We start from the raw sequence: 23,797 nt of genomic DNA on the forward strand, positions 1-23,797 counted from the left end.
TTGCTGATAAAAACAAATTCAGTTTTTATAGCACTACTTTACAACTGTTAAGACCCACCGTCCACTGCAATGGACAAATATTATATTTGATTTTTTTTCTGAGCCTTGTCCTTGAGTGCATTGCACACAGAAAACAACATTCATTCATTTATTCCATCACTGGACATAATTTGGGTCTGAAATGGTTAAGGTGACCTTAAGCCCTGGTCACACTAAAGACTTGCTTGGTGAATTGGGTGTGGTCAGGCTGGGACTAGGGAATTTTAGCTGGAAATGGTTTGCCATTGGTTCATTTAGCAATGTAGCCATGATGGGCGTTTTAGCTGTATCTAAATAGCTACTGTATATCTGACTCGCAATTTTGGAGTTGAAGTCGTGGTTTTGTAGCTTTATAAATGCTATTTAATGTCCTGAAATGATTACTGGGGAACAAATCCGTTCCTGCATGTAAGTTTGTGGACACCTGACCAGGAGCTTTTTGATCATTACGTTCCAAGAACTATGAGCATTAATATAGAGTCTAATATACCAGTCCCCCCCCTTCCTCCCCTATCATGAAAGAACAGAACATTCTGAGTGATCTTCAAAAATCAATGTTGCATTACTGTGAGAATCATAGTTATTTAGTGAAATGTATTCTGGGGGATATAGGGGGGATTCTAGACGAGTTTGTCAGTGGACGCAGCTCTTCTCATGGTCCGCACACACAATGTTCATCCAGGTCCAATCTACTGGTGCACATTTCACATCAAGGCTTTTATCATTCAAAAGATAACAGCTGTATGGACACATCTGGAGACGTGGCTACACAAATCATTACACAGTCAAAACCTGGTGTTGAATCTTTAGATATTTATTTAGAATTAATATATCATTTATTATTAAGTTCCAGCAGCTGGAAATCAAAGAAAACATAGTAAAACAATCAAAGGTAAAGAAGGTGTGAAGGGAAGTGCTGATATTTAATAACCTGTTATCTGTCTGCTGCACAGCTCCAGGGTCCTACAGTGCACGGGTTTAAACCTCGCTCACTGTTTTCAGGAGTTTGATGGGGATTATCTCTAGATACTTTCACTTCCTCCCACATTTCCAAAGCATGCAGACGGTGGATTGGCTGTTGCCCTGCCATGAATGTTCCATAAATATCAGCACCCCTTCACCCACACACAACAGTAAATTAATAATAAATGTTTGTTAATAGTAGTTTGTATTAGTACTGTGGGAATCTCTCTCACGCGCACACACACACGCACACTACGCAGAATCTCCTCGTTAATAAAATCTAACGATCTGATTACAAACAGTGAAAACGTACACGTACAGAAAAGCTAGAAAACTGTCACCAGTTATAAACAGGATTTAGATTTATCCGTCTCCCCTCGGTCGCCGCTTCACACTCGCTTAAAACACTCACTCGCGCGCTCACATTCACTCGGAGAGGAAACAGGAGACGGGATAAACGTGTCTGATTGCTCTGAATCTAATATCCAATACAGGTCGGGATAAAGGGAGAGTGACGCCAGCGATGGTCGCGTGACGTCACGTCCAGACGGAGAGCTTTCAGTTGGTCTTCTTGTCGTCGTGATTCTGAGGAGGAAAGTACGGTGGAGGTTGCTCCTGAGAACACAAACACAAGTTTGTTTGTTTATTAGCATTTTAACGTCATGTTTTACACTTTGGTTACATTCATGACAGGAACGGTAGTTATTCATTACACAAGATTCATCAGTTCACAAGGTTAAATCAAACACAGTCATGGACAATTTAGTGTCTTCAGTTCACCTGACTGCACGTCTTTGGACTGTGGGAGGAAACCGGAGCACCCGGAGGAAACCCACGCAGACACGGGGAGAACATGCAAACTCCACACAGACAGGACCCGGACCGCCCCACCTGGGGATCGAACCCAGGACCTTCTTGCTGTGAGAATCACAGAATTCCAAAAGCCAGCAGCTTATACACTATATGGACAAAAGTATTGGGACGCCTGACCATGAGCTTGATGGACGTCCCAGTTCAAAAACAAGTGGTATTAAAACAGGGTGTGTTCGAAAAGCTAGCTCTCTCTCTACATAGACGCATTTTACGTCATCCTGTGCGCTCCCGAGAAGGAGGCTGTTCCAAATCCTAGGTGCCTTAATATCCTCACTACTGAGGCATCTTAACATTTCGATGTTATTCTGACTCAAGAACGAGTGAGCATCGGAAGCGTCCTTAGTGATCAAGGCAATCCCAGCATTCAGTGTGGCAGCTCAGTTCTTTTCATACGTAAATAAAATATTAATGATTTTTAACTTGTTTAAACTTGTACCAAGTGTTTTTATTAGCAAGTTCGGGCTCGTCAGCGAATGTTAAAGTTTTTGGTACATGGAGAGAGATGTTATATTGACATGCTAGCACGCTGTGCCACCCCATCCCATTGGTTTGAATGGCAAGATGCTAACTGTTGGCTTATGCCAAGTTCACACTACACGACTTTCCAAGTCGTCAGGTCGCTGTACAGTTCACACTATACGACTGGATCTCTTGCACTCGGGAGTCTTTCAGTCGGTGTGTATTTCACACTATACGACTGATCGGCGATAGGGGGTCTCACACTACACGATCCATCACCAACTGGAATCGCAGGCGAGCTTCTCTGGTCTCCCTTTTTTTCTTCTTTTAAACAAAAACACACGTGAGAAGTGACGAGGGGTTTAATGACACCACGTCCAAAAATGCACGTCAACAAGTGGCGAGTGATCAAAGTGTTTGTGGTCTGATGTGCAGCGTAAAATCAAAGGGGAAAAATAAATGAATCTGAGTGGATTTGGCAACACAAACAGTATATGGCTTGTATCTCACCGAGCGAGAATCAGGGCAAAAATCGTGTAGTGTGAACTAGGCATTAGTAAGCAAAACCCGATGGAATCGCTGTCTGGGTAGTGCGTTTGAATAAGCTGGCTTATGAGTCCATGACTTATTAGAATCCTCTCTACTGAGGCAGCTGCCTGTGTACACAGTGACGTCTACTCTGTGATCTTTCCGGCTCTTCTGAGGAGGCTTCTCACAACACTTTGAAGTGTGTCTGTGGGAATTTGTGCCCATTCAGTCACAAGATTCCTTCCAGATCTGTTTAATGGGGCTGAGGTCAGGGTTGGGTGCAGCTTTATAGAGCTTGCATTGTGCACAGGGAACAGGAAAGGACCTTCCCTAAACTGCTACTGCAAATCTGGAAGCACAATTTCCTTTACATGATGGATTTAGTGGTTAAGGTACTGGACTAGCAATCAAAAGGTCGCTGGTTCAAGCCTCACCACTGCCAGGTTGTCACTGTTGGGCCCTTGAGCAAGGCCCTTAACCCTCAATTACTTAGACTGTATACTGTCACGGTAGTGTAAGTCGCTTTGGATAACAGTGTCGGCTAAAAGCTGAAGATGTAAATGAAACGCAAGAATTCTATGATTAAAAGGGGCGTCCCAATACTTCTGTCCATCTAGTGTACATGACTTGAGTAAAGCATGTAGAGAAAGCTGGTGTTGTGCTGAATTCTGCACCTCCTGTTATCAGATCAGTGAAAACTACTGAACCAAATTAGTAGGTGCTAAGTTTCCCTGTGCACTCTGGCGACCTCTAATGTCCTGGTGGTCCAGAAGGGCTGCAGGCCAACACGTGCTTCCTCCGACACATATGAGGCCACCAGAAGCAGAGTGAGTGTGTGTGTGTGTACGTACCATGGGCATGTAGACGTTGTGCGGGTTGGTGGGGTTGTAGTAAGCACTGCCAGCTGCTTCTGCTGCCTTGGTATTTCCAGGAGCAACTGATGGACAAAGAGAAGTGAAGGAACAATGAGATAATCTGTACGGCCAAAAGTATGTGGACACCATTCCGAACCCATGCGCATTCGCATGTATTAACTCTGCCGTCCCAGTTTGTGGCTATAACAGCCTCGACTCCGTTTTCTGGAATGGCTTTCTATCGGATTTTGGAGTGCGTCTGCAGGACAACATGCCCGTTCGGTACAAAGAACATCGGTCAGGTTGCAAGACTCAAGGTCTTTATAAAGGACAGAAAACGGCCTTCCCCAAACTGTTGCCATTGATTTTGTACACCTGATTGCAATGGGTGTGGCTAAAACGCTCTTTGACTCAATTCTGTCCACATACTTTTAATCATTATAGGGTTCGTTTATTTCTTCCCCATTTTCATCAACCGCTTCATCCTGGTCAGGGTCATAGTGGGTCCAGTTCCACCTGAAAACACAGGGCTTCGACCACCACCCGCCAGATACAGCCCGTCGTGTCCGCGTGGACGCCCGGCCGGCCGATAGCACCGCTGATATTCGAACCCCGAGCGCTCGATAGAGTCATGAAGAGTCCGTGAGGGAGAGAAAGAGACAAATACCTGGGGGAGGGTTCCAGTTCTGAGGTGGTCCGGGGTAAGGTGGAGGAGGAGCCATGTAGGGCGGAGCTGTGGCGTACATGGCTAACACACACACACACACACACACACACACACACAGAGAGAGAGAAAATAAATCAATGCACTTATTTACTCATGTACAGTGGATAAGATTTCATCATCAGAGGAGAAAGGGCTACGTCCCAATCTGCATGCCACGCATTAAAAAGTAATCACTAAGGTACTAGATGGGCATTTAGGATACAGCCAACAATATCTAGCCAGAGCTACAGAGCAGTGGTGGCTCCTGTTCTAGTAATCAGAAGGTCGCGTATTCAAGTCCCACCACCACCACCACCAAGCTGACACTACTGGACCCCTGAGCAAGGCCCTTAACCCTTAACTGCTTGGCTGCAATTAGCTGCAACTGTGTTGTACCTGGAGCGGCGGGTGGGTAGGGGTAAGGGTTGTAATACGGCTGAGGCATGGGCTGAGACATGGGCTGAGGCATGGCCTGAGGCATGGCCTGAGGCATGGCCGGGCTGGCGTAGCCGTTCATGTAGCCGGCGGAACCGAATCCGTTCATTCCGTTCTGAGCGGGAGGACGAGATGCTGAAACACACACACACACACACACACACGGTGAACACAAACACATCAACACAACACAGTAACACAAATCGCATTACCCTCGCCTCACAGCGAGAGGGTCCTGGGTTCGATTCCCTTGTGAAACAGTCTGGGTGGTGTTCACATGTTCAATAAGAATTCGTTTCAAACCCCACACCCTCACTCTCCGCTCTGCTCACCATTGGAGGCCAGTTTGAAGAGGTCCTGTCCGAGCTCGATGGCTCCTCCGCTGGGGAAGGACATCTTGAAGTTGGCCTGACCTTCCCACCCACCTGAAACACAGACAGACAGAAAACCAGTCCCTGTTAGAACATGTTAGGTATCGATACGTCTTGTAAAGTGTATTAATGTGTATTAATGCACAATAAGAAGGTGTTGGACCATTGTGGAGGAAGGAGGTCTGATCATGGTGGTGTCTCAGAGGAGTTGGGTACCTGGTGACTGTAAACGCCTGATTATGTAATTGATCCTTATCAAGCGCTTGTTCTCTGTGAGTGGGGGCATTGTTATTCTGGAGGAAACCACTCCCATCAGGATTAAAATGTTCCATTGTGTGGATCAGGTGATCAGCCAGAGTAACTTTTTTTTATTGATTTTGCCAATTTTGTTGCATTGTTCTGCAGTTTTTCTCTGATTCCCTGATTGTATCCACCTCTACTGATGCTGACCCCCCCCCCCGTCTCTGTGCAGCACCATCGATCAGCCAGCAGAGGTCGTAACTGCAGCAGAGGAATCCCCTCGGACATCCAACCCAATGGATGAGCCAATCGTTGTTTGTATAGGCACCCAGCCTGCTGAGAGTTTGAGATGTCATACAGCTGAGCAAGGCTCCAGTCTGACCTTGCACTTTCGGTTCAAGCATTATAAACGAGTGTCTACTATTGGCTAATCCAGAGTGCCGATACCACCAGGGTGGTACAGTGGTCTATCTAGCTAGCCCACTTCCGCTGGGATACTGAGAGTGAATCCCCCAGGATCCTGTGAGTTAAGGCCTCAGCATACTTCCAGTGAGCTTACAAGCATACTTCTAGCGGTTTCGTTCTGCAGGTGACGCGGTGACATTTATAATGAAACTGAAAAACGATGGCTGTGTCCAAAATCGCATAGTTAAATTAGAGGTAGTGCGCACTGCTTGGCCAGTACAGAAGTAAGCTCTTTCAGTACACGAGTGTGCTGTGTTCGCATACACAAAAAATGCTGCCCAAGCAGTAGATTATTCTGATAATGTTCGTGTACTGCTTAATAAATGCTTAATAATGATTAATAACTGCATACTGTTCAGTATGAAAGTAGCGATTTCGGACGCAGCCGATGGGTCACAGTTGAGACGCTCCTCAAAATCCGTGTTTGTTTTCATGACACGCCTCTTTTTTTACCGACCAATCACAGGCATTGTCGCGGCGTGACGTCCAGCTTCTATGTGCGCGACAAGGCGAGCGAAGTTCGCTTTCTCCGCGATTACGTCACATCGGTCGCCGAAGCCAGTCAGTCTGACTCTTATTAACAGTGAACATTTATACATATCCACCACTAGGGGGCATAAGCTGGTTCAGTGTTTGCATTTTCTTTTAGCCTGCTGCTTGTATACTGTATATTGGAATTCTGATACTGCTCATGTGATCATGTGATCATCGAATCCCCAGCGGTACCGAGTGTTCACATGCAGACATGATTGGCTATGTCTAAGTGAGGGACTGGCATCCTCTTTCGGCGTGTTACCAGAAAGCTGGACCCTCTGCGATCCTGACCAGAATAAAGTGGTGGTAAAACACCTGCAGAATGAAAATGAATAAATATCATTACAGCTGCTGCACTGATGGTCAGTAACGCGTTACTCTAATCTGACCACATTTACACGAGTAATCTAACGCGTTACTATTTCCAATCCAGTAATCAGATTAAAGTTACTTATCCAAGTTACTGCGCGTTACTATTTTTGTCATTTTCCTTAGTAAAAAGAAATATTTTTGCGTCTCGGGGAGTGACGTCTGGCCTATGCGACAATGAAGTCACGGGCTGCGTCTGGAATCGCATACTTAGTAGTATACACTTAGAAGTATGCACTACTCGGCTGGTAAAGAAGTACATCTTACCAACGTCAAGTGATGACGTGAGGACGTGATGACGTAATATCACCATGGTTACAGACTCATTACAAACCCCACTCGCCAAAATGTAGGATATTTATCGTCTTTTTGTTATTTATTTGTCTTTAAAAAATGTTATTTTATTTATCTTACTTACACTTGTGAACAGAGGACTCTGTTTTCCGCGTCTTTCTTGTTTCTTATTCCGCTTCAATCGCAGCTCCAGTTGCATTATGGGATACATTAGCGGACCGCATTATATAACTAATAAAGTAACTTGTAATCTAACTTAGTTACTTTTAAAATCAAGTAATCCATGAAGTAACTAAGTTACTTTTTAAAGGAGTAATCAGTAATCAGATTACTTTTTCAAGGTAACTATGCCGTCACTGAGCGGCTGTCTGAAAGCATGTGCTCTCGAGGTGGTCAGTCCGAATGTGGTGAGCACGCGGCGTGAGCCTCTTACCGCTGGCTTCTGCTTTGATGACGCCCTGGATGTAGTTGGCGGCGAAGACGGGCTGCTCGATGCTGCAGTTCTTCATCAGGTAATAGGGGAACATGAAGGAACCGAACTTCTCCTTCATGTTACTGCTCACAAACACCATCTACACACACACGTGGTTCAGACATTAGGACACGGTTACCTGAGGCTGTGTGTGTGTGTGTGTGTGTGTGTGTGTGTGTGTGTGTGTGTGTGTGTGTGTGTGTGTGTTTACCCTGTAGGGTGTGAGGTACACGCTGCCTTTCTTGGTTCCCTTGAAGAGGTCACTCTTCTGTGTAAGGTCACTGAATGAGAGCTCCACATTCTTACAGTCTCTCAGCACACTGAAACATCAAACATCTCACAGTTAGAGAGCTCCAGAGCTTCTTTACAGGACGGAGAGTGTACACTATACTGTCAAAAGTATTTGGACACCTGATCATGAGCTTGCTGGACGTCCTAGTTAAAAAACAAACAGTATTAAAATACAGTGACCTCTACTGTGGGTACATGAAGCATAGGAGCGAGTTCCCCAATCAGTTCTGAATAAGAAATGAGGGGTTGGGAGTTAAGTGACAAGCACCACATTACTCATTCATGTCGAGGTCTTTAACCTGATCCACAAGAAGCAGCTCAGACGAGCTCAACTAATGCCACTTTATTAGGAACACCATGCTAATACTGGGTAGAACCTCCTCAATTCTGTCTAGTATGGATTCCACAGGGTGATAAAAACATTTGTTGAGATTCTGGACCATTATGAAACAAATTTGTTTGCTATGAATCTCTTGATCCACCACTTCCCCAAAATACTCTACTGGATTCAGATCTGGTGACTGAGGAGGCCACTGAACTACATTAAACTAAGTGTCAATTTAATATAATATGGGTGAACTATATCTATATAGGAAGGCAACCATCCTCGATTGGTGTCCCAACACCATTACACCAAAACCTGCCACCCTAACACATACAGTGAACATTCAGACGCTGTTTAGAGCAAATAAAAATTGTTTCTGGTTACAGAAAGTTCAGTGGTGAAGCTATTGGACTGGAGATCAGAGGGTCTCAGGTTCAAGCCCCACCACCGCCAAGTCAACACCACTGTTGGGCCCTTAAGAAAGGTCCTTAAAAATACATGTTAAATGGCTTGTAGAGAAATGCTTAAACTTAGGTCTGATTTTCTTCAGATATTGGAATCAGACTGAGACTGAAGCTCACGCAGAGTGAATCAATAAGTCATTAAAGAAGCAGAAAATCATCAGGATTTTAATCTGAGTAAACGTGCTGCTGTTTCACTGGTCTGGAAATTCAGAAACTTCAAAATCACAAGTGGACTTTCTGAGGACGTGCAAACGCCGGAAGATCGACTTTACAAAAACTCCAGATTTCAAAACCCTGATTGCACAGCAGCTTCCTTCAACTGAGCCTCAGCGAGTGTGGTGGAGCTTCAAGGTGTAGTTTCAGCTACACATCGCTGGAATCCAACTTCCAACGTGAATACAATGATCTGAGAACCAAGAGTGTTTAAAATTGCTAAGAAAATTGCTTATGCCTAGTTCACACTACACGATTTTTGCCCTGATTTTCGCTCGGCGACCGGTCAGCGCTAGATTTGCCGGCTCAGGAGCAACTCGGCGTTCGTTCGGCAATCAAAACTCGCCTGTGATTGCAGTTGGTGATAGATGGTGTAGTGTGAAACCCCCTGTCGCCCCCTGTGATATATACACCGACTGAAAGACTGCAAGAGATTCAGTCGTGTAGTGTGAACTGTACAGCGGCCCGGTAAATCATAAAGTCGTGTAGTGTGAACTTGGCATAAGCTAAGAAAACAGCACAAGATCTATACAAGCATTGCAGCCTATTTGGCTTGGTTTTGTTTGTGTGTTTGTTTGTTTGTTTAACTGTTAGTTATCCACTTTACTGTTACCAAAAGCAGGAGTGGCAACTTGGTGGTGGTGGGGCTTAAACTAGCTGCCTTCTGTCCAGTACCTTAACCACTTAACCAGCTACCACTGGCCTGCCATTCAATAGAATGTAATCACACGACTCAGTCAGTCCAGATACTAAATGAAACCCAGGACCAAGTCCTATGATGATCCTTTTCTACTGATGGATTGGGTAGAATAGCTGATGAATGTTCGTACAACACAGTTTTGTGTGTTTTTTTGTATAGCTTTTACATGGACACAAAAATGGAGGCAACTTCATTTGAAATGGACCGTCCACAGTCAGTCCAGGTTGTGGTTTTAGTCTTTACAAAGATAGATTTAGCTCAGCTTGCTAACAGGATCTGCTAACCAAAGCTAAAACACCACAGTCTTAGTTTGCCCATGTGCTGGTTAACATATTTTTTGGTGGTACTCAAACGCCCAGCAGTAGAACGACTTCAATACTGAAATAAATGCTGTAATATAACATTACACCCTGAAGGGTCCTGATTGCAGCCGTGTCACTAAAGTCCAAGTCCTACAATGATCTATTCCCACTGATAGAATGAGTAAAATGGCTCATGAATGTACATACAACTTAGTGTTTTTTGGGGTGTAAGCAATGCCATTCGCCCCTTAACACAACCGGAGTAATTGATAAAGCTGGAGTTACACAGTGCGACAATCAACCTGATGGCAACATGCTCGATGTGACCCGCTCACCACCAGCCACTTTAGAACTGCTGTGACCTAAGACAGTCCTGGCAGTGTCAGAAATTCTGGATGAAAATCGTACCAACAAGGGCAGTTTGTTTGTTTGTTTGATTCTTAATGCCACGTTAGCTAGGACAGTTGTAGCCTAGTGGTTAAGGTATTGAACTAGTAATCATTGGTTCAAGCCTCACCACTGCCTGGTCCCTTAACCCTCGATTGCTTAGACAATATACACCGATCAGCCATAACATTAAAACCACCTCCTTGTTTCTACACTCACTGTCCATTTTATCAGCTCCACTTACCATATAGAAGCACTTTGTAGTTCTACAATTACTGACTGTAGTCCATATGTTTCTCTACATGCTTTGTTACCCCCCTTTCATGCTGTTCTTCAATGGTCAGGACCCCCACAGGACCACCATAGAGCAGGTATTATTTAGGTGGTGGGTCATTCTCAGCACTGCAGTGACACTGACATGGTGGTGGTGTGTTAGTGTGTGTTGTGCTGGTATGAGTGGAGTTTTTAAACACCGTGTCCACTCACTTTCCACTCTATTAGACACTCCTACCTAGTCGGTCCACCTTGTAGATGTAAAGTCAGAGACGATCGCTCATCTATTGCTGCTGTTTGAGTCGGTCATCTTCTAGACCTTCATCAGCGGTCACAGGACGCTGCTTACAGGGCGCTGTTGGCTGGATATTTTTGCTTGGTGGACTATTCTCAGTCCAGCAGTGACAGCGAGGTGTTTAAAAGCTCCAGCAGCGCTGCTGTGTCTGATCCACTCATACCAGCACAACACACACTAACACACCACCACCATGTCATTGTCACTGCAGTGCTGAGAATGATCCACCACCTAAATAATACCTGCTCTGTGGTGGTCCTGTGGGGGTCCTGACCATTGAAGAACAGGGTGAAAGGGGGTAACAAAGCATGTAGAGAAACTGATGGACTACAGTCAGTAATTGTAGAACTACAAAGTGCTTCTATATGGTGAGTGGAGCTGATAAAATGGACAGTGAGTGTAGAAACAAGGAGGTGGTTTTAATGTTATGGCTGATCAGGATGGCGGAGGATGATGTTCCTAACGTTCCTCCTTCTCATTTTGAATGGTGGTTTATTCAGGTAAGTCGTTGCCACCATCACGCTCATGTGGTTTTGTGATTGATGAGATATGATAACACACAGTGTGTCATAAATAATGGGACACGGTATTTTGGGAATAATCTTACAACATGATACAGGTAATAACGATCTGATAAGAGCAGTAATCTCACATGAGTCACATTAATCATCTAGTATATGATATATTCAAGCAAGTGCTCTTCATACAATGTCCAATTCTTAATTTAGAACCAATTAACAGCTAATCTACTCACTTTTACACATTAAATCATATTTATATGGACTGAAGAATTAAAAGTGTATGTGGGTTCCTATTTACTCAAGTTATTTACATAATACCTGTTACCATAAGGACTTGTTTGATATTACATGGTTTCTGATCCACTCTGAACATCAATATAAGCTTTTATTCTGAATTTGGCTCATTAAATTGGAATAAATCAGGAATTTAAGTGCAACGTGTGTTTAACATCAGGACATGTAGTGTGCGGAACACTGTTACTCGGCTTTATAGTGTAAAATACATATTTTATATTCCTGTAGTGTCTTGTCTCGAACACACCTGAATGTTTATGTGTTATTTAAATAAAACCTGTATTGGTTTGGACAGATTATAAAGATAAAATAAATAATTTTCATAAACAAGTCTCTATAAACTGCCCTCACATTGAACTGTTGTTTCGTTTTCGTATTAGACGGGTTTAATTAAGACAGCAAATAAGCGTAAAGGTGTCATTTACCTCAGGAAAACACTTAAAATGTAAATAAATTAACAAATAAACACAAAACAACAGACTTAATCAGAAAGTGTAAACATAAACGAACGGGCTGTTAGCATGTGGCTAACTGCGCCGCAGCCTGTGACGTGGCTAGCATTAGCACCGAATCATTTCTAAACACATTTTACATTTAACACGTTTATAAAAGATAACATTTAAATAATGTGGTTCTAACCTCTCACTGTTGTCGATGAGAACCGCTCCCTGAGGAGAATGGTTCCTGTTAAGCGCCATGTTCCTCTACACTGATCAAAGCCGTGTTTACGAGTTTATACACCCGACAGACTGAGCTGGCTGTGTCCCAATAACCCTTCACTGTGTAACAAGTGCACTAGAAGTGCACCGGTGTTCTGTATTGTGCTATAGTGCAGCTGTATAGGGGTCTAGTATGTGTTTGTATTACAGCCCGTGTTACACAGTGACTAAACCGTTCCTCACATGACTGTGGAAAATGAAAACGCGTCACCGATTAGCAAACACTCTTTATCAGTCGATTTTACACTGTTTATTCATCAAAATACACATTTCTATCATTTAATTACACCTAACTCGACAGAAATTCAGTTTAGTTTAGGTCAGTCAGAATTCTATTCCATACAAATTAAATCCACTCCCATTCGGTCAGTGTAAATTGTTCCATTCACTCGAGTAGAATCCAGTCAGATTTGTTTAAAACTGAATTCAGATGAAAATATGACATAATTTACTTCTGTATTCAGTTTAGGTCAGAAACAGCCTGGCTATTGTAGGGTGAACATGCCAGTGCGCTCTCGGTGCAGGTCCCAAGCCCAGATATGAATAGGAGGGTTGCATCAGGAAGGGCTTCCAAACCGAACCAAGTTTGGTACTTGAACCAAATCCACTGAAATAAGGACAGCCGAAACAATAGAAATTAAAGTTGAGAATTCCACATTGATGTTATTTTCTATCTCCCTTGAGAATCCTCACCACCCTTCAGAGGGGTAGGACGGGTAGTGTTAGTCAAACCACACACTGACATTTACATTTTCGGCATTTAGCAGATACGCTTATCCAGAGCGACGTACAGAAGAGCTTCCATAGTGAACATTACCTTACTCTAGTTTAAGTAGACAACAGTCCAAGAACACAAATCTGCTGAAAACCCTGTTAGAACCAAAGTGGGTTTTTTTGCAAGAAATGAATTAGTATTAGTGAGTGTTAGTAAGTAAGTACATGTCAGCTTAAGTGCTTAGTAAAGAGGTGATGAAGGTTTTTAATCGTTTTTTAAAGACGGCAAGAGACTCAGATGTTCGGACAGACAGAGGAAGTTTGTTCCACCACTTGGGTTCCAATACAGAGAAGAGCCTTGATGCTCATCTTCCTCTAGTCCTGGGTGGAGGATCAAGTCGAGCGAGACTAGTGGCTCGGAGGTTGCGTGGTACAGAGCAGGGTTTTATTAGACAACTTACACCGACAACTAACTCTTATAAAACACTGCACAATGTTCCATATTTATATTTATTATGATTGCACTATTGTTTCTAAAGTGTGCAATATATTCAGTGCAATATCTTCTTAAGCTACTCAGGGCATGTGCTTTACTGCTACCTCACAGCATTTTTCACCTATTGTCTATTGTCTTTTTTATAATTATAGTTTTAGTCTTTATATTCATTTTTTAGGCACACATACATGCGTGTATATGTATATACTTCTTGTTCCTGTCTTTACTTATTGTATGTGAAAGCGCAGCTGGATTGCTGCTTAATTTTGTTGTACACTGTGCAATGGCAATAAAGGCGTCTTATCATCTTCAGTCCCAGTATTTGTAATTCTTTACTAATAGTTTGACTAGGATTAAACAAACACTATTCTCTATGAACAGCCATGTCAGCAAATGAACAGAAAACCGAACAGTGGGTGTATGTATGCGCACATACTGTATATACAGTGTGTGTGTGTGTGTGTGTGTGTGTGTGTGTATGTATGTATGTATGTATGTATATATATTTATATATATACAGTGTATCACAAAAGTGAGTACACCCCTCACATTTCTGCAAATATTTTATTATATCTTTTCATGGGACAACACTATAGACATGAAACTTGGATATAACTTAGAGTAGTCAGTGTACAGCTTGTATAGCAGTGTAGATTTACTGTCTTCTGAAAATAACTCAACACACAGCCATTAATGTCTAAATAGCTGGCAACATAAGTGAGTACACCCCACAGTGAACATGTCCAAATTGTGCCCAAAGTGTCAATATTTTGTGTGACCACCATTATTATCCAGCACTGCCTTAACCCTGCTGGGCATGGAATTCACCAGAGCTGCACAGGTTGCTACTGGAATCCTCTTCCACTCCTCCATGATGACATCACGGAGCTGGTTAGCTGTTAGACACCTTGAACTCCTCCACCTTCCACTTGAGGATGCGCCACAGGTGCTCAATTGGGTTTAGTCCATCACCTTTACCTTCAGCTTCCTCAGCAAGGCAGTTGTCATATTGGAGGTTGTGTTTGGGGTCGTTATCCTGTTGGAAAACTGCCATGAGGCCCAGTTTTCGAAGGGAGGGGATCATGCTCTGTTTCAGAATGTCACAGCACATGTTGGAATTCATGTTTCCCTCAATGAACTGCAGCTCCCCAGTGCCAGCAACACTCATGCAGCCCAAGACCATGATGCTACCACCACCATGCTTGACTGTAGGCAAGATACAGCTGTCTTGGTACTTCTCACCAGGGCGCCGCCACACATGCTGGACACCATCTGAGCCAAACAAGTTTATCTTGGTCTTGTCAGACCACAGGGCATTCCAGTAATCCATGTTCTTGGACTGCTTGTCTTCAGCAAACTGTTTGCGGGCTTTCTTGTGCATCAGCTTCCTTCTGGGATGACAACCATGCAGACCGAGTTGATGCAGTGTGCGGCGTATGGTCTGAGCACTGACAGGCTGACCTCCCACGTCTTCAACCTCTGCAGCAATGCTGGCAGCACTCATGTGTCTATTTTTTAAAGCCAACCTCTGGATATGACGCCGAACACGTGGACTCAACTTCTTTGGTCGACCCTGGCGAAGCCTGTTCCGAGTGGAACCTGTCCTGGAAAACCACTGTATGACCTTGGCCACCATGCTGTAGCTCAGTTTCAGGGTGTTAGCAATCTTCTTATAGCCCAGGCCATCTTTGTGGAGAGCAACAATTCTATTTCTCACATCCTCAGAGAGTTCTTTGCCATGAGGTGCCATGTTGAATATCCAGTGGCCAGTATGAGAGAATTGTACCCAAAACACCAAATTTAACAGCCCTGCTCCCCATTTACACCTGGGACCTTGACACATGACACCAGGGAGGGACAACGACACATTTGGGCACAATTTGGACATGTTCACTGTGGGGTGTACTCACTTATGTTGCCAGCTATTTAGACATTAATGGCTGTGTGTTGAGTTATTTTCAGAAGACAGTAAATCTACACTGCTATACAAGCTGTACACTGACTACTCTAAGTTATATCCAAGTTTCATGTCTATAGTGTCGTCCCATGAAAACATAAAATGAAATATTTGCAGAAATGTGAGGTGTACTCACTTTTGTGATACACTGTATATATTTATGTATATATTTATATATATATATATATATATATATATATATATATATATATATATATATATATATATATATATACACACACACAGTACATGTAGTCATAACCACTAGTTTCCACTTTATGCACATTGTATTCACTCTATAGGCTATTACTTCAAAATTTTCTATATACTTTTAAAATTATTTCTACTGTGTAACTTACATTTTCCTTTTCTTTAATACTTATGTGACCGAGCAGTTATAAAAAGCATTTCACTGCTAGTTGTACCTGTATGTTACAAATAACACAATAAAAACACAATAAAAGATCCAACCTTATTTTTATTTTAAATACAAAAGCAAAGTGTGGAAAGTCTTGAGAGTGTGGAGAGTTTTGGAGCTGTACAGAACTGATGGAATAATGATAAGAGAAGGGGATTGTGGGTAATGTAACTCAATAGGGCCTGAATTTCCTCTGTGCTCGGAGCAGAGCGATGCGCTGCTTATCTTCCTCAAACTTTCTTCTCAGTTCAGCGATATCTGAAACAAAACAGAGAACCGGAGAGACGGAATGACTAAAATGTAGTTACCAGGTTTAAGTAAAAGCAATTATAGTATCTTAGTCATACAATTACAGATTTTGTTCATTTTGTTAACAACTCTGGAGCACCGAAGCTCTACACTATAAAAATATATATACTTTTTGCAAATATTAACAATTAATTATATTTGACACATGAAATAGTAATAAGTATAAGGATATTAAAAAGCTAAGTAAACAGGAGAATGCCTTTAAAAATATTTTTAAAGCTCATAATTTTCACTAAAATGTCATTTAAAAGATCAGCTAAGGGTAACTGTCAAAGGCAATCTGAGATCTGGAAAAAAAAGTACGTATAGATAAAACAGGCCGTATGTGAGCCAAAAAGGCAGAGCAAAACTGATACAGGTTTAGCTGATACAGAGTCAGCTGAAAAGAAAATCAGCACTTAAATGTACCAAACATCTAGATCATCCAGAGACATTCTGGAAGCAAGAGCTGTGGACTGATGAGGTACAAATTGAACTTATAATAAAGAGTATGTTTGGGGAAAATGAGCACCTCAGGGGTGGATCTAGTATGTTTTGGGGTTGTGTGGCAGCCAGTGGCACAAGAAACATTTTGCAAATATGACATTCAATCAAGAAACTGAAGCTGAAAAGAAGCTGCAGTTTATACAGCCAGTCAGTGATTCAGAAGTCCTTAAAATCTACCATGAACTACACAAGCTGAAATTTCTGGTTGAACCTTCACAGCCACTTAAAACCTGTGGTGGATCTTAAACATGGTGAGTTTGCAAGACAGTCCAAACATCTCAGAACTAGAAGCATTTTACAAAAACACATAGCATCCACGGTTCCACTCTTGCAGAGAGTTCCAGCTCTCAATTTAAAGTCTCAGCGGTGCTACCGGCCTGGCCGGTCACTCGAACTGGCACAGGTTAGGGTTTCTCATCATTGCTTTTTGTCTAGTTGAGACATTAACACAGGCAGTGAATAAACACAGACCAGGTCATACCATTCGGCAGAGCGAGGAGGGTGCTAGTCTGAGACTCTCCACAACCAGCATGAGAGTGATGCAGAGAAATTCTAATATAAAAATAAGGGGCTAACACAGAGAAAAATGTGACTGTGCATTAAAACACTTGTTAGCATTCCTGACCTCAGGTTTGTCTCCGCCCTGTTGACTTCATGGGTGTGTTGCCAGGTTTCGGCTGTGATAAAACGCTGCACCTACACAGCTGTGGATAGGACCAACCTGAACTAGTAGGCTGGAACCAAAGCGCATTTTTACAGACCTGGCAACCCTAATTATGAGTATAATAACACAAGCTCAAATGTCAGTGATGGTGGGATAGCATGCTCCACTGCATCCAGGCAAAACTGTTTTTTTACAGACCTGGCAACCCTAATTATGCATATTGTATTGTTGGTTGTTACTAGAGCTGAGATTCGAACTCGCGAGCTCAAATGTCATTGCTGGTGGGATAGCGTGCTCCACTGCATCCACACAAATTGCATTTTTACAGACCTGGCAACCCTAATTATGAGTATAATAACACAAGCTCAAATGTCAGTGATGGTGGAATAGCGTGATCCACTGCATCCAGGCAAAACTGCATTTTTACAGACCTGGCAACCCTAATTATGAGTATAATAACACAAGCTCAAATGTCAGTGATGGTGGAATAGCGTGATCCACTGCATCCAGACAAAGTGCATTTTTACAGACCTGGCAACCCTAATCATTAGTATTGTAGTGTTGGTCATTAGTAGAGCTGAGATTCGAACTGACGAGCTCAAATGTGCTAGCGTACCAGACAAAAAATGCTTTTTAAAGATCTGGCAACCCTTTCATGAGCACTTTTTAAGCCCCTGACATTACTGGGTCCTAGTTCCGGACCAGCATAATTTTGGTACTGGAACTGAACTGTTTCGGACGTGTGTGTGTGTGTGTGCGCGCGCGCTCACGTTCTTTCTGTGTGTTCCGGTGCTGCCACGAGTAGAAGTTCAGCAGCTCCTTGCGCTTCTTCTTCTTGTGTTCCTTCTGAACGGTCCTCTGGTCGGCCGCCTCGCTGTGCGGCCGGGACTTGGCGCCCTTGCCTCCTTTGGTGACTTTGGTCCAGCCGTCCTCGTCCTCCTGCTGCTGCTCGGCCTCCTTCTTCTGACGCTCCGCCTCCTGAGGGCCACACTCGGGGTCAGGCGCGGGGTTCGTACGGCGATGCGGGTAAAGGTTTAGGGATCGGACCCACTTACCTCGTCCTTACTCTTGTCGAACCGGCTCATGAAGTCGTCGACGGCCTGCTGTAGGGTCTCGGTCTTCACGAACGAGCGCCTGTACTCGTGAATCCACTCTACACACACACACACACACACAATTACATCACCAAGGGATCAATATCTATATGGTAAGTGGAGCTGATAAAATGGACAGTGAGTGTAGAAACAAGGGGGTGGTTTTAATGTTATGGCTGATCAGTGTATGTATGACCAAATAAAGGCGTTCTAGGACCACTGTATAGCACAAAATAATTTCTAGCACACACACTGCAGACCATGAGCTCACAGACGCCCACGATTGACTTCTCAGGGTTTACAAAACCAACAGAGAAAAATAATAATAATTAAATAAATTTGTACGTAAACGCCCTCTTGTGGAGGCTTTATGTTACATCTTGTAATCCACAGTGGGACCAGATTAAGATGCCTTGTTTGTGGACAAAATGTGAGTCCTACCTCTAACCCTACCACACAGATTTCATCCACTCACGCTCTCAGGCTTCCGGCCACGGCTGGCTTCGGCATTACATGAAACACTCGCCGATATTGAACCTAAATCCCACCCAGGTGAATCAGTGACCACACCCGTTTTCAGAACACGGAGAGGCGGATGTACTCACTCCTGACTCCGGTGTGCAGCGGTTTCTCTCTGCTGGAGACGACGAGCGGGGAGTCGTACGGATGAGCTTTAGCCGCCGCCACACCGGACGGGTGTTTGAACACCACGTAGGCCACCTTAAAACACTGACACACCATAAAGAAACGTGGTATTTATTAGCTGTTCTTATATACATACGGGGAGGAAGGGTTCAGGTGAGCAGTTACCTGTTTACCTGTTTGTTTGGAGGTTTGAAATGAGGCGACAGGTCGGGATGTTTTTCCTCCGGCGCTCCGGGTTTCTCACTCAGTTCTACAGTCTGAACCGGCCCGAACTGAGAGAACAAGTCCTTCAGTATACTCTAAACACACACACACAGACTTATTATAGACACAATACTGTATTTAAGCAGGTTTGTGCTTCTTTCCTTTCTGCACTGTCCCAATTTGGATATACTCGATTCCCCCGTGCACACTTTCAGGCCGAGAGAGCTGGCGCACATCGACTTTAAAGCATCTTTACACCCACCAGCGACAGATTCATAGAGAGAGTCTCAGCACATACGGCAAACCTCGCTGTAACATAGAAGCTACACCCCACCCAATTACAACTGTGACTTCATTCAAGAAACTGAGTTTTCTTAGACACAATCAGTTATGTCTGTTGGGTGCCCATGGTTTCCTAGCACTACACAAGGTACAACATACTGACTTCTGTGCACTATGTAGCCTAACTGAAGTTATTTCTACAATAACTATATGGCCTCCTGTCTTCATACCCATATAAATTAGGCTCAGGTGGGTGTGTGTGTGTGTGTACCTGAGAGCAGTACGGCGGTACGTTGAGGATGAACAGCGTTCTGTCTGTCGGTCTGTGCTCGCTCTTCTCCGCCCGAACTCGATGTTCCTTCACACAGAGCTGATGCTGCGCTGAACTGTTCGTATGAAACTTCAGAGACAGCACTGTCACACACACACACACACAGACAAATATTGCTTGTTATTGCTTATCACGATGTTAATTACAAGTGATCAACCAGTCTGAGCCAAACAGTGGAGTTCATATTGGTATTGTAGTCTTCCATACACATGCTGAGACTCTCTGTAGGAAATTGTCGCTGACCGGTGTAAGGACATGGACAGTGGCTTTGAGTTTGGCACGTCATATCATAAATGGTCTGATAAGGAAATTGGACCAAAGACAATTAAATGCAGATACAAACTATCAGCTGAAAACTTGTATACAGGAACCTTCAGTGTTTCACTACATGGACAAAAGTATTAGGACACCTCTTCTAATAATTACATCCATGTGTTTCAGCCACAACAGTTACTAACAGCTGTAATAAATCAATTATATAAAAGAAATCATATGCTAATCTGCTAAAAACAGTTTAGGGAAGGTCCTTTTCTGTTCCAGCATGACCTAAGCTCAGCCCCACTCAACAGCTCCGGAATGAACCAGAACACCAACTGAGGCTTTCTTGACCTTCTCAAGAAAATGTTCTTTTGACCAGAATTCCCACAGACACACTTCAAAGTCTTGTGTGCAGTCTTCTCAGACGAGCGGCTGTTGTTCTAACTAAAAAGACCACACAGAGGTCTTTCTCTTTTGATACCGTTTGTTGTTAAAACTAGGACGTCCAACAAGCATATGATCGGATGTCCAAATACTTTTGGCCATACAGTGTATCACATATTGGTAGACGGCTCTCATGTGGCCTCAATAACTCTCAGCATTGGTCATAGGTGAACTGAAGGTTTCTAAGAGGCCAAAAGCTCCTAAAAATCACCAAAACTGGATCATGTGTGTCCAAACCAGAATCAGACAGAGCTGAAGTGACCTGCACAGATTAATTAATTCACTGTCTGTTTTACCACCCGCTTTGTCCTGGTCAGGGCAGCAATGGGTACAATTCACTGGGCAAAAGAGCAGGAAACACCCTGGACAGGTCGCCAGTCCATCGCCGGGCAAACACACACACACACTCATTCACATCTAGGGTAATTTTTGTATCTCCAATTAACCTGACTGCACGTCTCTGTACTGTTGGAGGACACCCACACAGACACAGGGAGAACATGCAAACTCCACACAGAAAGGACCCGGACCGCCCCACCTGGGGAACGAACCCAGGACCTTCTTGCTGTGAGGTGGCAGTGCTACCCATACATCTCGGCCTACCCAACTGCACAGAGAGAGAATGTGCTCCAATCAGCACAACTGTGCCCAAAGAGAAGTTTCATTGGATAAGTGGAAGCCTCTAAACCACTTCTCAGTGAGGTAAACAAGGTAAACGGCTGGCGTGGGTCAATATATACAAACATTTCAGAGAGAATGCTGTAAAAAGGACCTATTTATGGCAGTTAGAGAGAGATGTATGTAAGAAGACTGTGATCACAGTGTAACAAAACAACTGTGAAGCATGGTGGTGGAAGCATTCAAGTCTGGAGGTGTTTTGGAAATCTGCACAGAATGAAATACACCATAAAACATCTATAATATCAGCTAACATTCTGAATCTCTCATACATACACACACACACACACACACACACACACACACACACACACACACACACACACACACACACACACACACACACACGTGTATACACTGCAGCTGGTGAGCTAAGCTAACACAGCCAGCGTATTTCAGTAAACTGTTCAGTCTGAATAAAATTAATTATTTATAATAATAATAATAAACACTAATAAACCTGTAAATCCTCCTGGAATCACACAAGCTCCACTCGCGTTTTTCGTTGCGGGCGCCGCCATCTTCTTTCTCCAAACCAGAAACATGCGGCAGCGCGAAGCATCATGGGAGTTGTAGTTCTCCTGGATTTAATTTGTAGTTCTTTAAAGCGGTTTGGGCGGACCGTTTTATTAAAGTGTGATAAAACAAATAAACGAATTGTAAATGCTTAGTAAATATAAATAATATATTGAATAACTGTAAAGTAGATGAGTGAAGTAGATCATTTAATGTAATTTGAACCAGGGTGGTGGTAGCTTAGCGGTTAAGGTTTGAGTAGGATGATAGAAGGGCCTCTTTTTTTGGATTTCTAAATCTCCAGAAATGTCCAGGATTTGGCTTTTGTGTCTGTGTGCTCTATTCTTTGTGTGTTTTGTACTGATTTCACTGTTATCTTTAGGTCCCTCACACTTCACTTAAAAATACTCAAACGCAAATGAAAAAATCTGTGTTTTTGTCTCGGTTGGGCTCCTTGAAAAGCAAAATGCACAACCTGCAAAGTGTCAAATAAAAGTGCCAGTTTAGCAAAACACAAAACTGCAGCTAAAGAAGGGAGTTTGTCAGGTTAAGAGCAGGTAACACAGAAGATGCTGTTACTGCTGCAGAGGGAGTTTTTGCATTTCACACCACGGAGCATCACAACAGCTACAGAGCGATGGACTGCAGCACATCTGCCTTGTTACAAAGTCTTTCCCTGATTCTGAAACAGCGTAATCATTTCCAAATGTGTGTACTAAAATAGAGATTATTGTCAACATGATAGCGCCCCATTCTTTCAAAGTAGCTCTACTAATGTACTTTTTTATTTGTTGTTTTTATTGTTTAGGGCTGAACTCTGAATTAAATGTAATAAGATTATCTGACTATAAATGCATTTGTTAGTTGTCTTGTTAAAAAGTAGCTCCTCATTTATTTAAGGTAAATAACATAGTTGCATTATTATTTTCTTATATTTGCACTGTGGTTCACTTTATAATTTACACTTTACAGCTGTTACTTATAATCTATACCAGCCTTACAATGTTAACCGAAATAACACCTCCATATGCACCCTCAGGTCCTGTTGTTGTAGTGTGTTGTCTGAGTGTTGTTGTGATTATATCCATCCATCCATCCATTCATGCATGAATTTCCCCATGGGGATTAATAAAGGAATCTTATTTGTCAAATAATTAAAGCCCTACACCCCCTAGTTTAAGCCCTGCTACTACCAGGTTTACCTTGAGAGAGGATCTTAACCCTTAATTGCTTGGATTGTAGTATTTGGTCACAATTATGAGTTGCTTTGGGAAAAAACACCTGCTAAATTACATAAATCTAACTGTTAACAATGTAGTTTCTGTGGGCAGGGGTTCACTTAGGGTGGCCACATCCATAACCCCAGAAGAAAGACAACAGACCCCAAAAAGGACATCAGATCCCAAAAAAGGAGAATATCAGACCCCAAAAATGAGGACATAAGACTCAAAATAAGAGGACATCAAACCCCATAAAAGGAGGAACACCAGACCCCAAAAAGGGTGTATTTAGAAAGAACCCTGTCAGGGAGCTCTTACGTTCACCCACTCTTTGCTGATGCTCTTCCTCCATGTTATCACCTGTGGGTCATGGACCCAGTATTCAGCTTTAGTGGGTTGGGTAGCTGTAGCTCTCTGGTTACAGTACAGGACTAGTAATTGGAAGGTTGCTGGTTCAAGCCCTACATCTGCAGGTTGCCACTGTTGATCCCTTAATCTTAAATTGGTTGGAATTTATTCGGTCATAATTGTCCAAAGTTGCTTTAGATAAGAATTGTTATTGCTTAGGGGTCCAGGTTTCATGTTCTTTACACTAATGAATGCACCTTTAAACACTGGACGTATGTAAATGCATACTGAAGATTAGTTTTCAATACCAGTGGGGCGGCACGGTGGCTAAGTGGGTAGCACTGTCG

At 43.1% G+C, this 23,797-nt stretch overlaps 2 protein-coding genes across 2 annotated transcripts; both read right to left on the reverse strand.

Annotated features, from left to right (window-relative positions):
* Nucleotides 1-837: 837 nt before the first annotated feature.
* wbp2nl (WBP2 N-terminal like) lies at nt 838-12,427 on the reverse strand. The gene is made up of 8 exons (XM_063017289.1): nt 12,307-12,427; nt 7,814-7,922; nt 7,564-7,702; nt 5,190-5,282; nt 4,819-4,992; nt 4,384-4,464; nt 3,714-3,799; nt 838-1,617 (listed from the first exon to the last, which is right to left on the reverse strand). The coding sequence occupies exons 1-8, from the start codon at nt 12,363-12,365 to the stop codon at nt 1,561-1,563; spliced, it is 798 nt and encodes a 265-aa protein (XP_062873359.1). The 5' UTR covers nt 12,366-12,427; the 3' UTR covers nt 838-1,560.
* A 3,586-nt stretch (nt 12,428-16,013) lies between these two features.
* rrp7a (ribosomal RNA processing 7 homolog A) lies at nt 16,014-21,898 on the reverse strand. Its single transcript, XM_062990918.1, has 7 exons — nt 21,827-21,898; nt 19,927-20,069; nt 19,343-19,468; nt 19,130-19,253; nt 18,486-18,583; nt 18,201-18,408; nt 16,014-16,229 (listed from the first exon to the last, which is right to left on the reverse strand). The coding sequence occupies exons 1-7, from the start codon at nt 21,885-21,887 to the stop codon at nt 16,144-16,146; spliced, it is 846 nt and encodes a 281-aa protein (XP_062846988.1). The 5' UTR covers nt 21,888-21,898; the 3' UTR covers nt 16,014-16,143.
* Nucleotides 21,899-23,797: the final 1,899 nt, after the last annotated feature.

This window comes from Trichomycterus rosablanca, chromosome 2 (genome assembly GCF_030014385.1).
Source record: "Trichomycterus rosablanca isolate fTriRos1 chromosome 2, fTriRos1.hap1, whole genome shotgun sequence".
In the NCBI taxonomy this organism is placed as follows: Eukaryota; Metazoa; Chordata; class Actinopteri; order Siluriformes; family Trichomycteridae; genus Trichomycterus; species Trichomycterus rosablanca.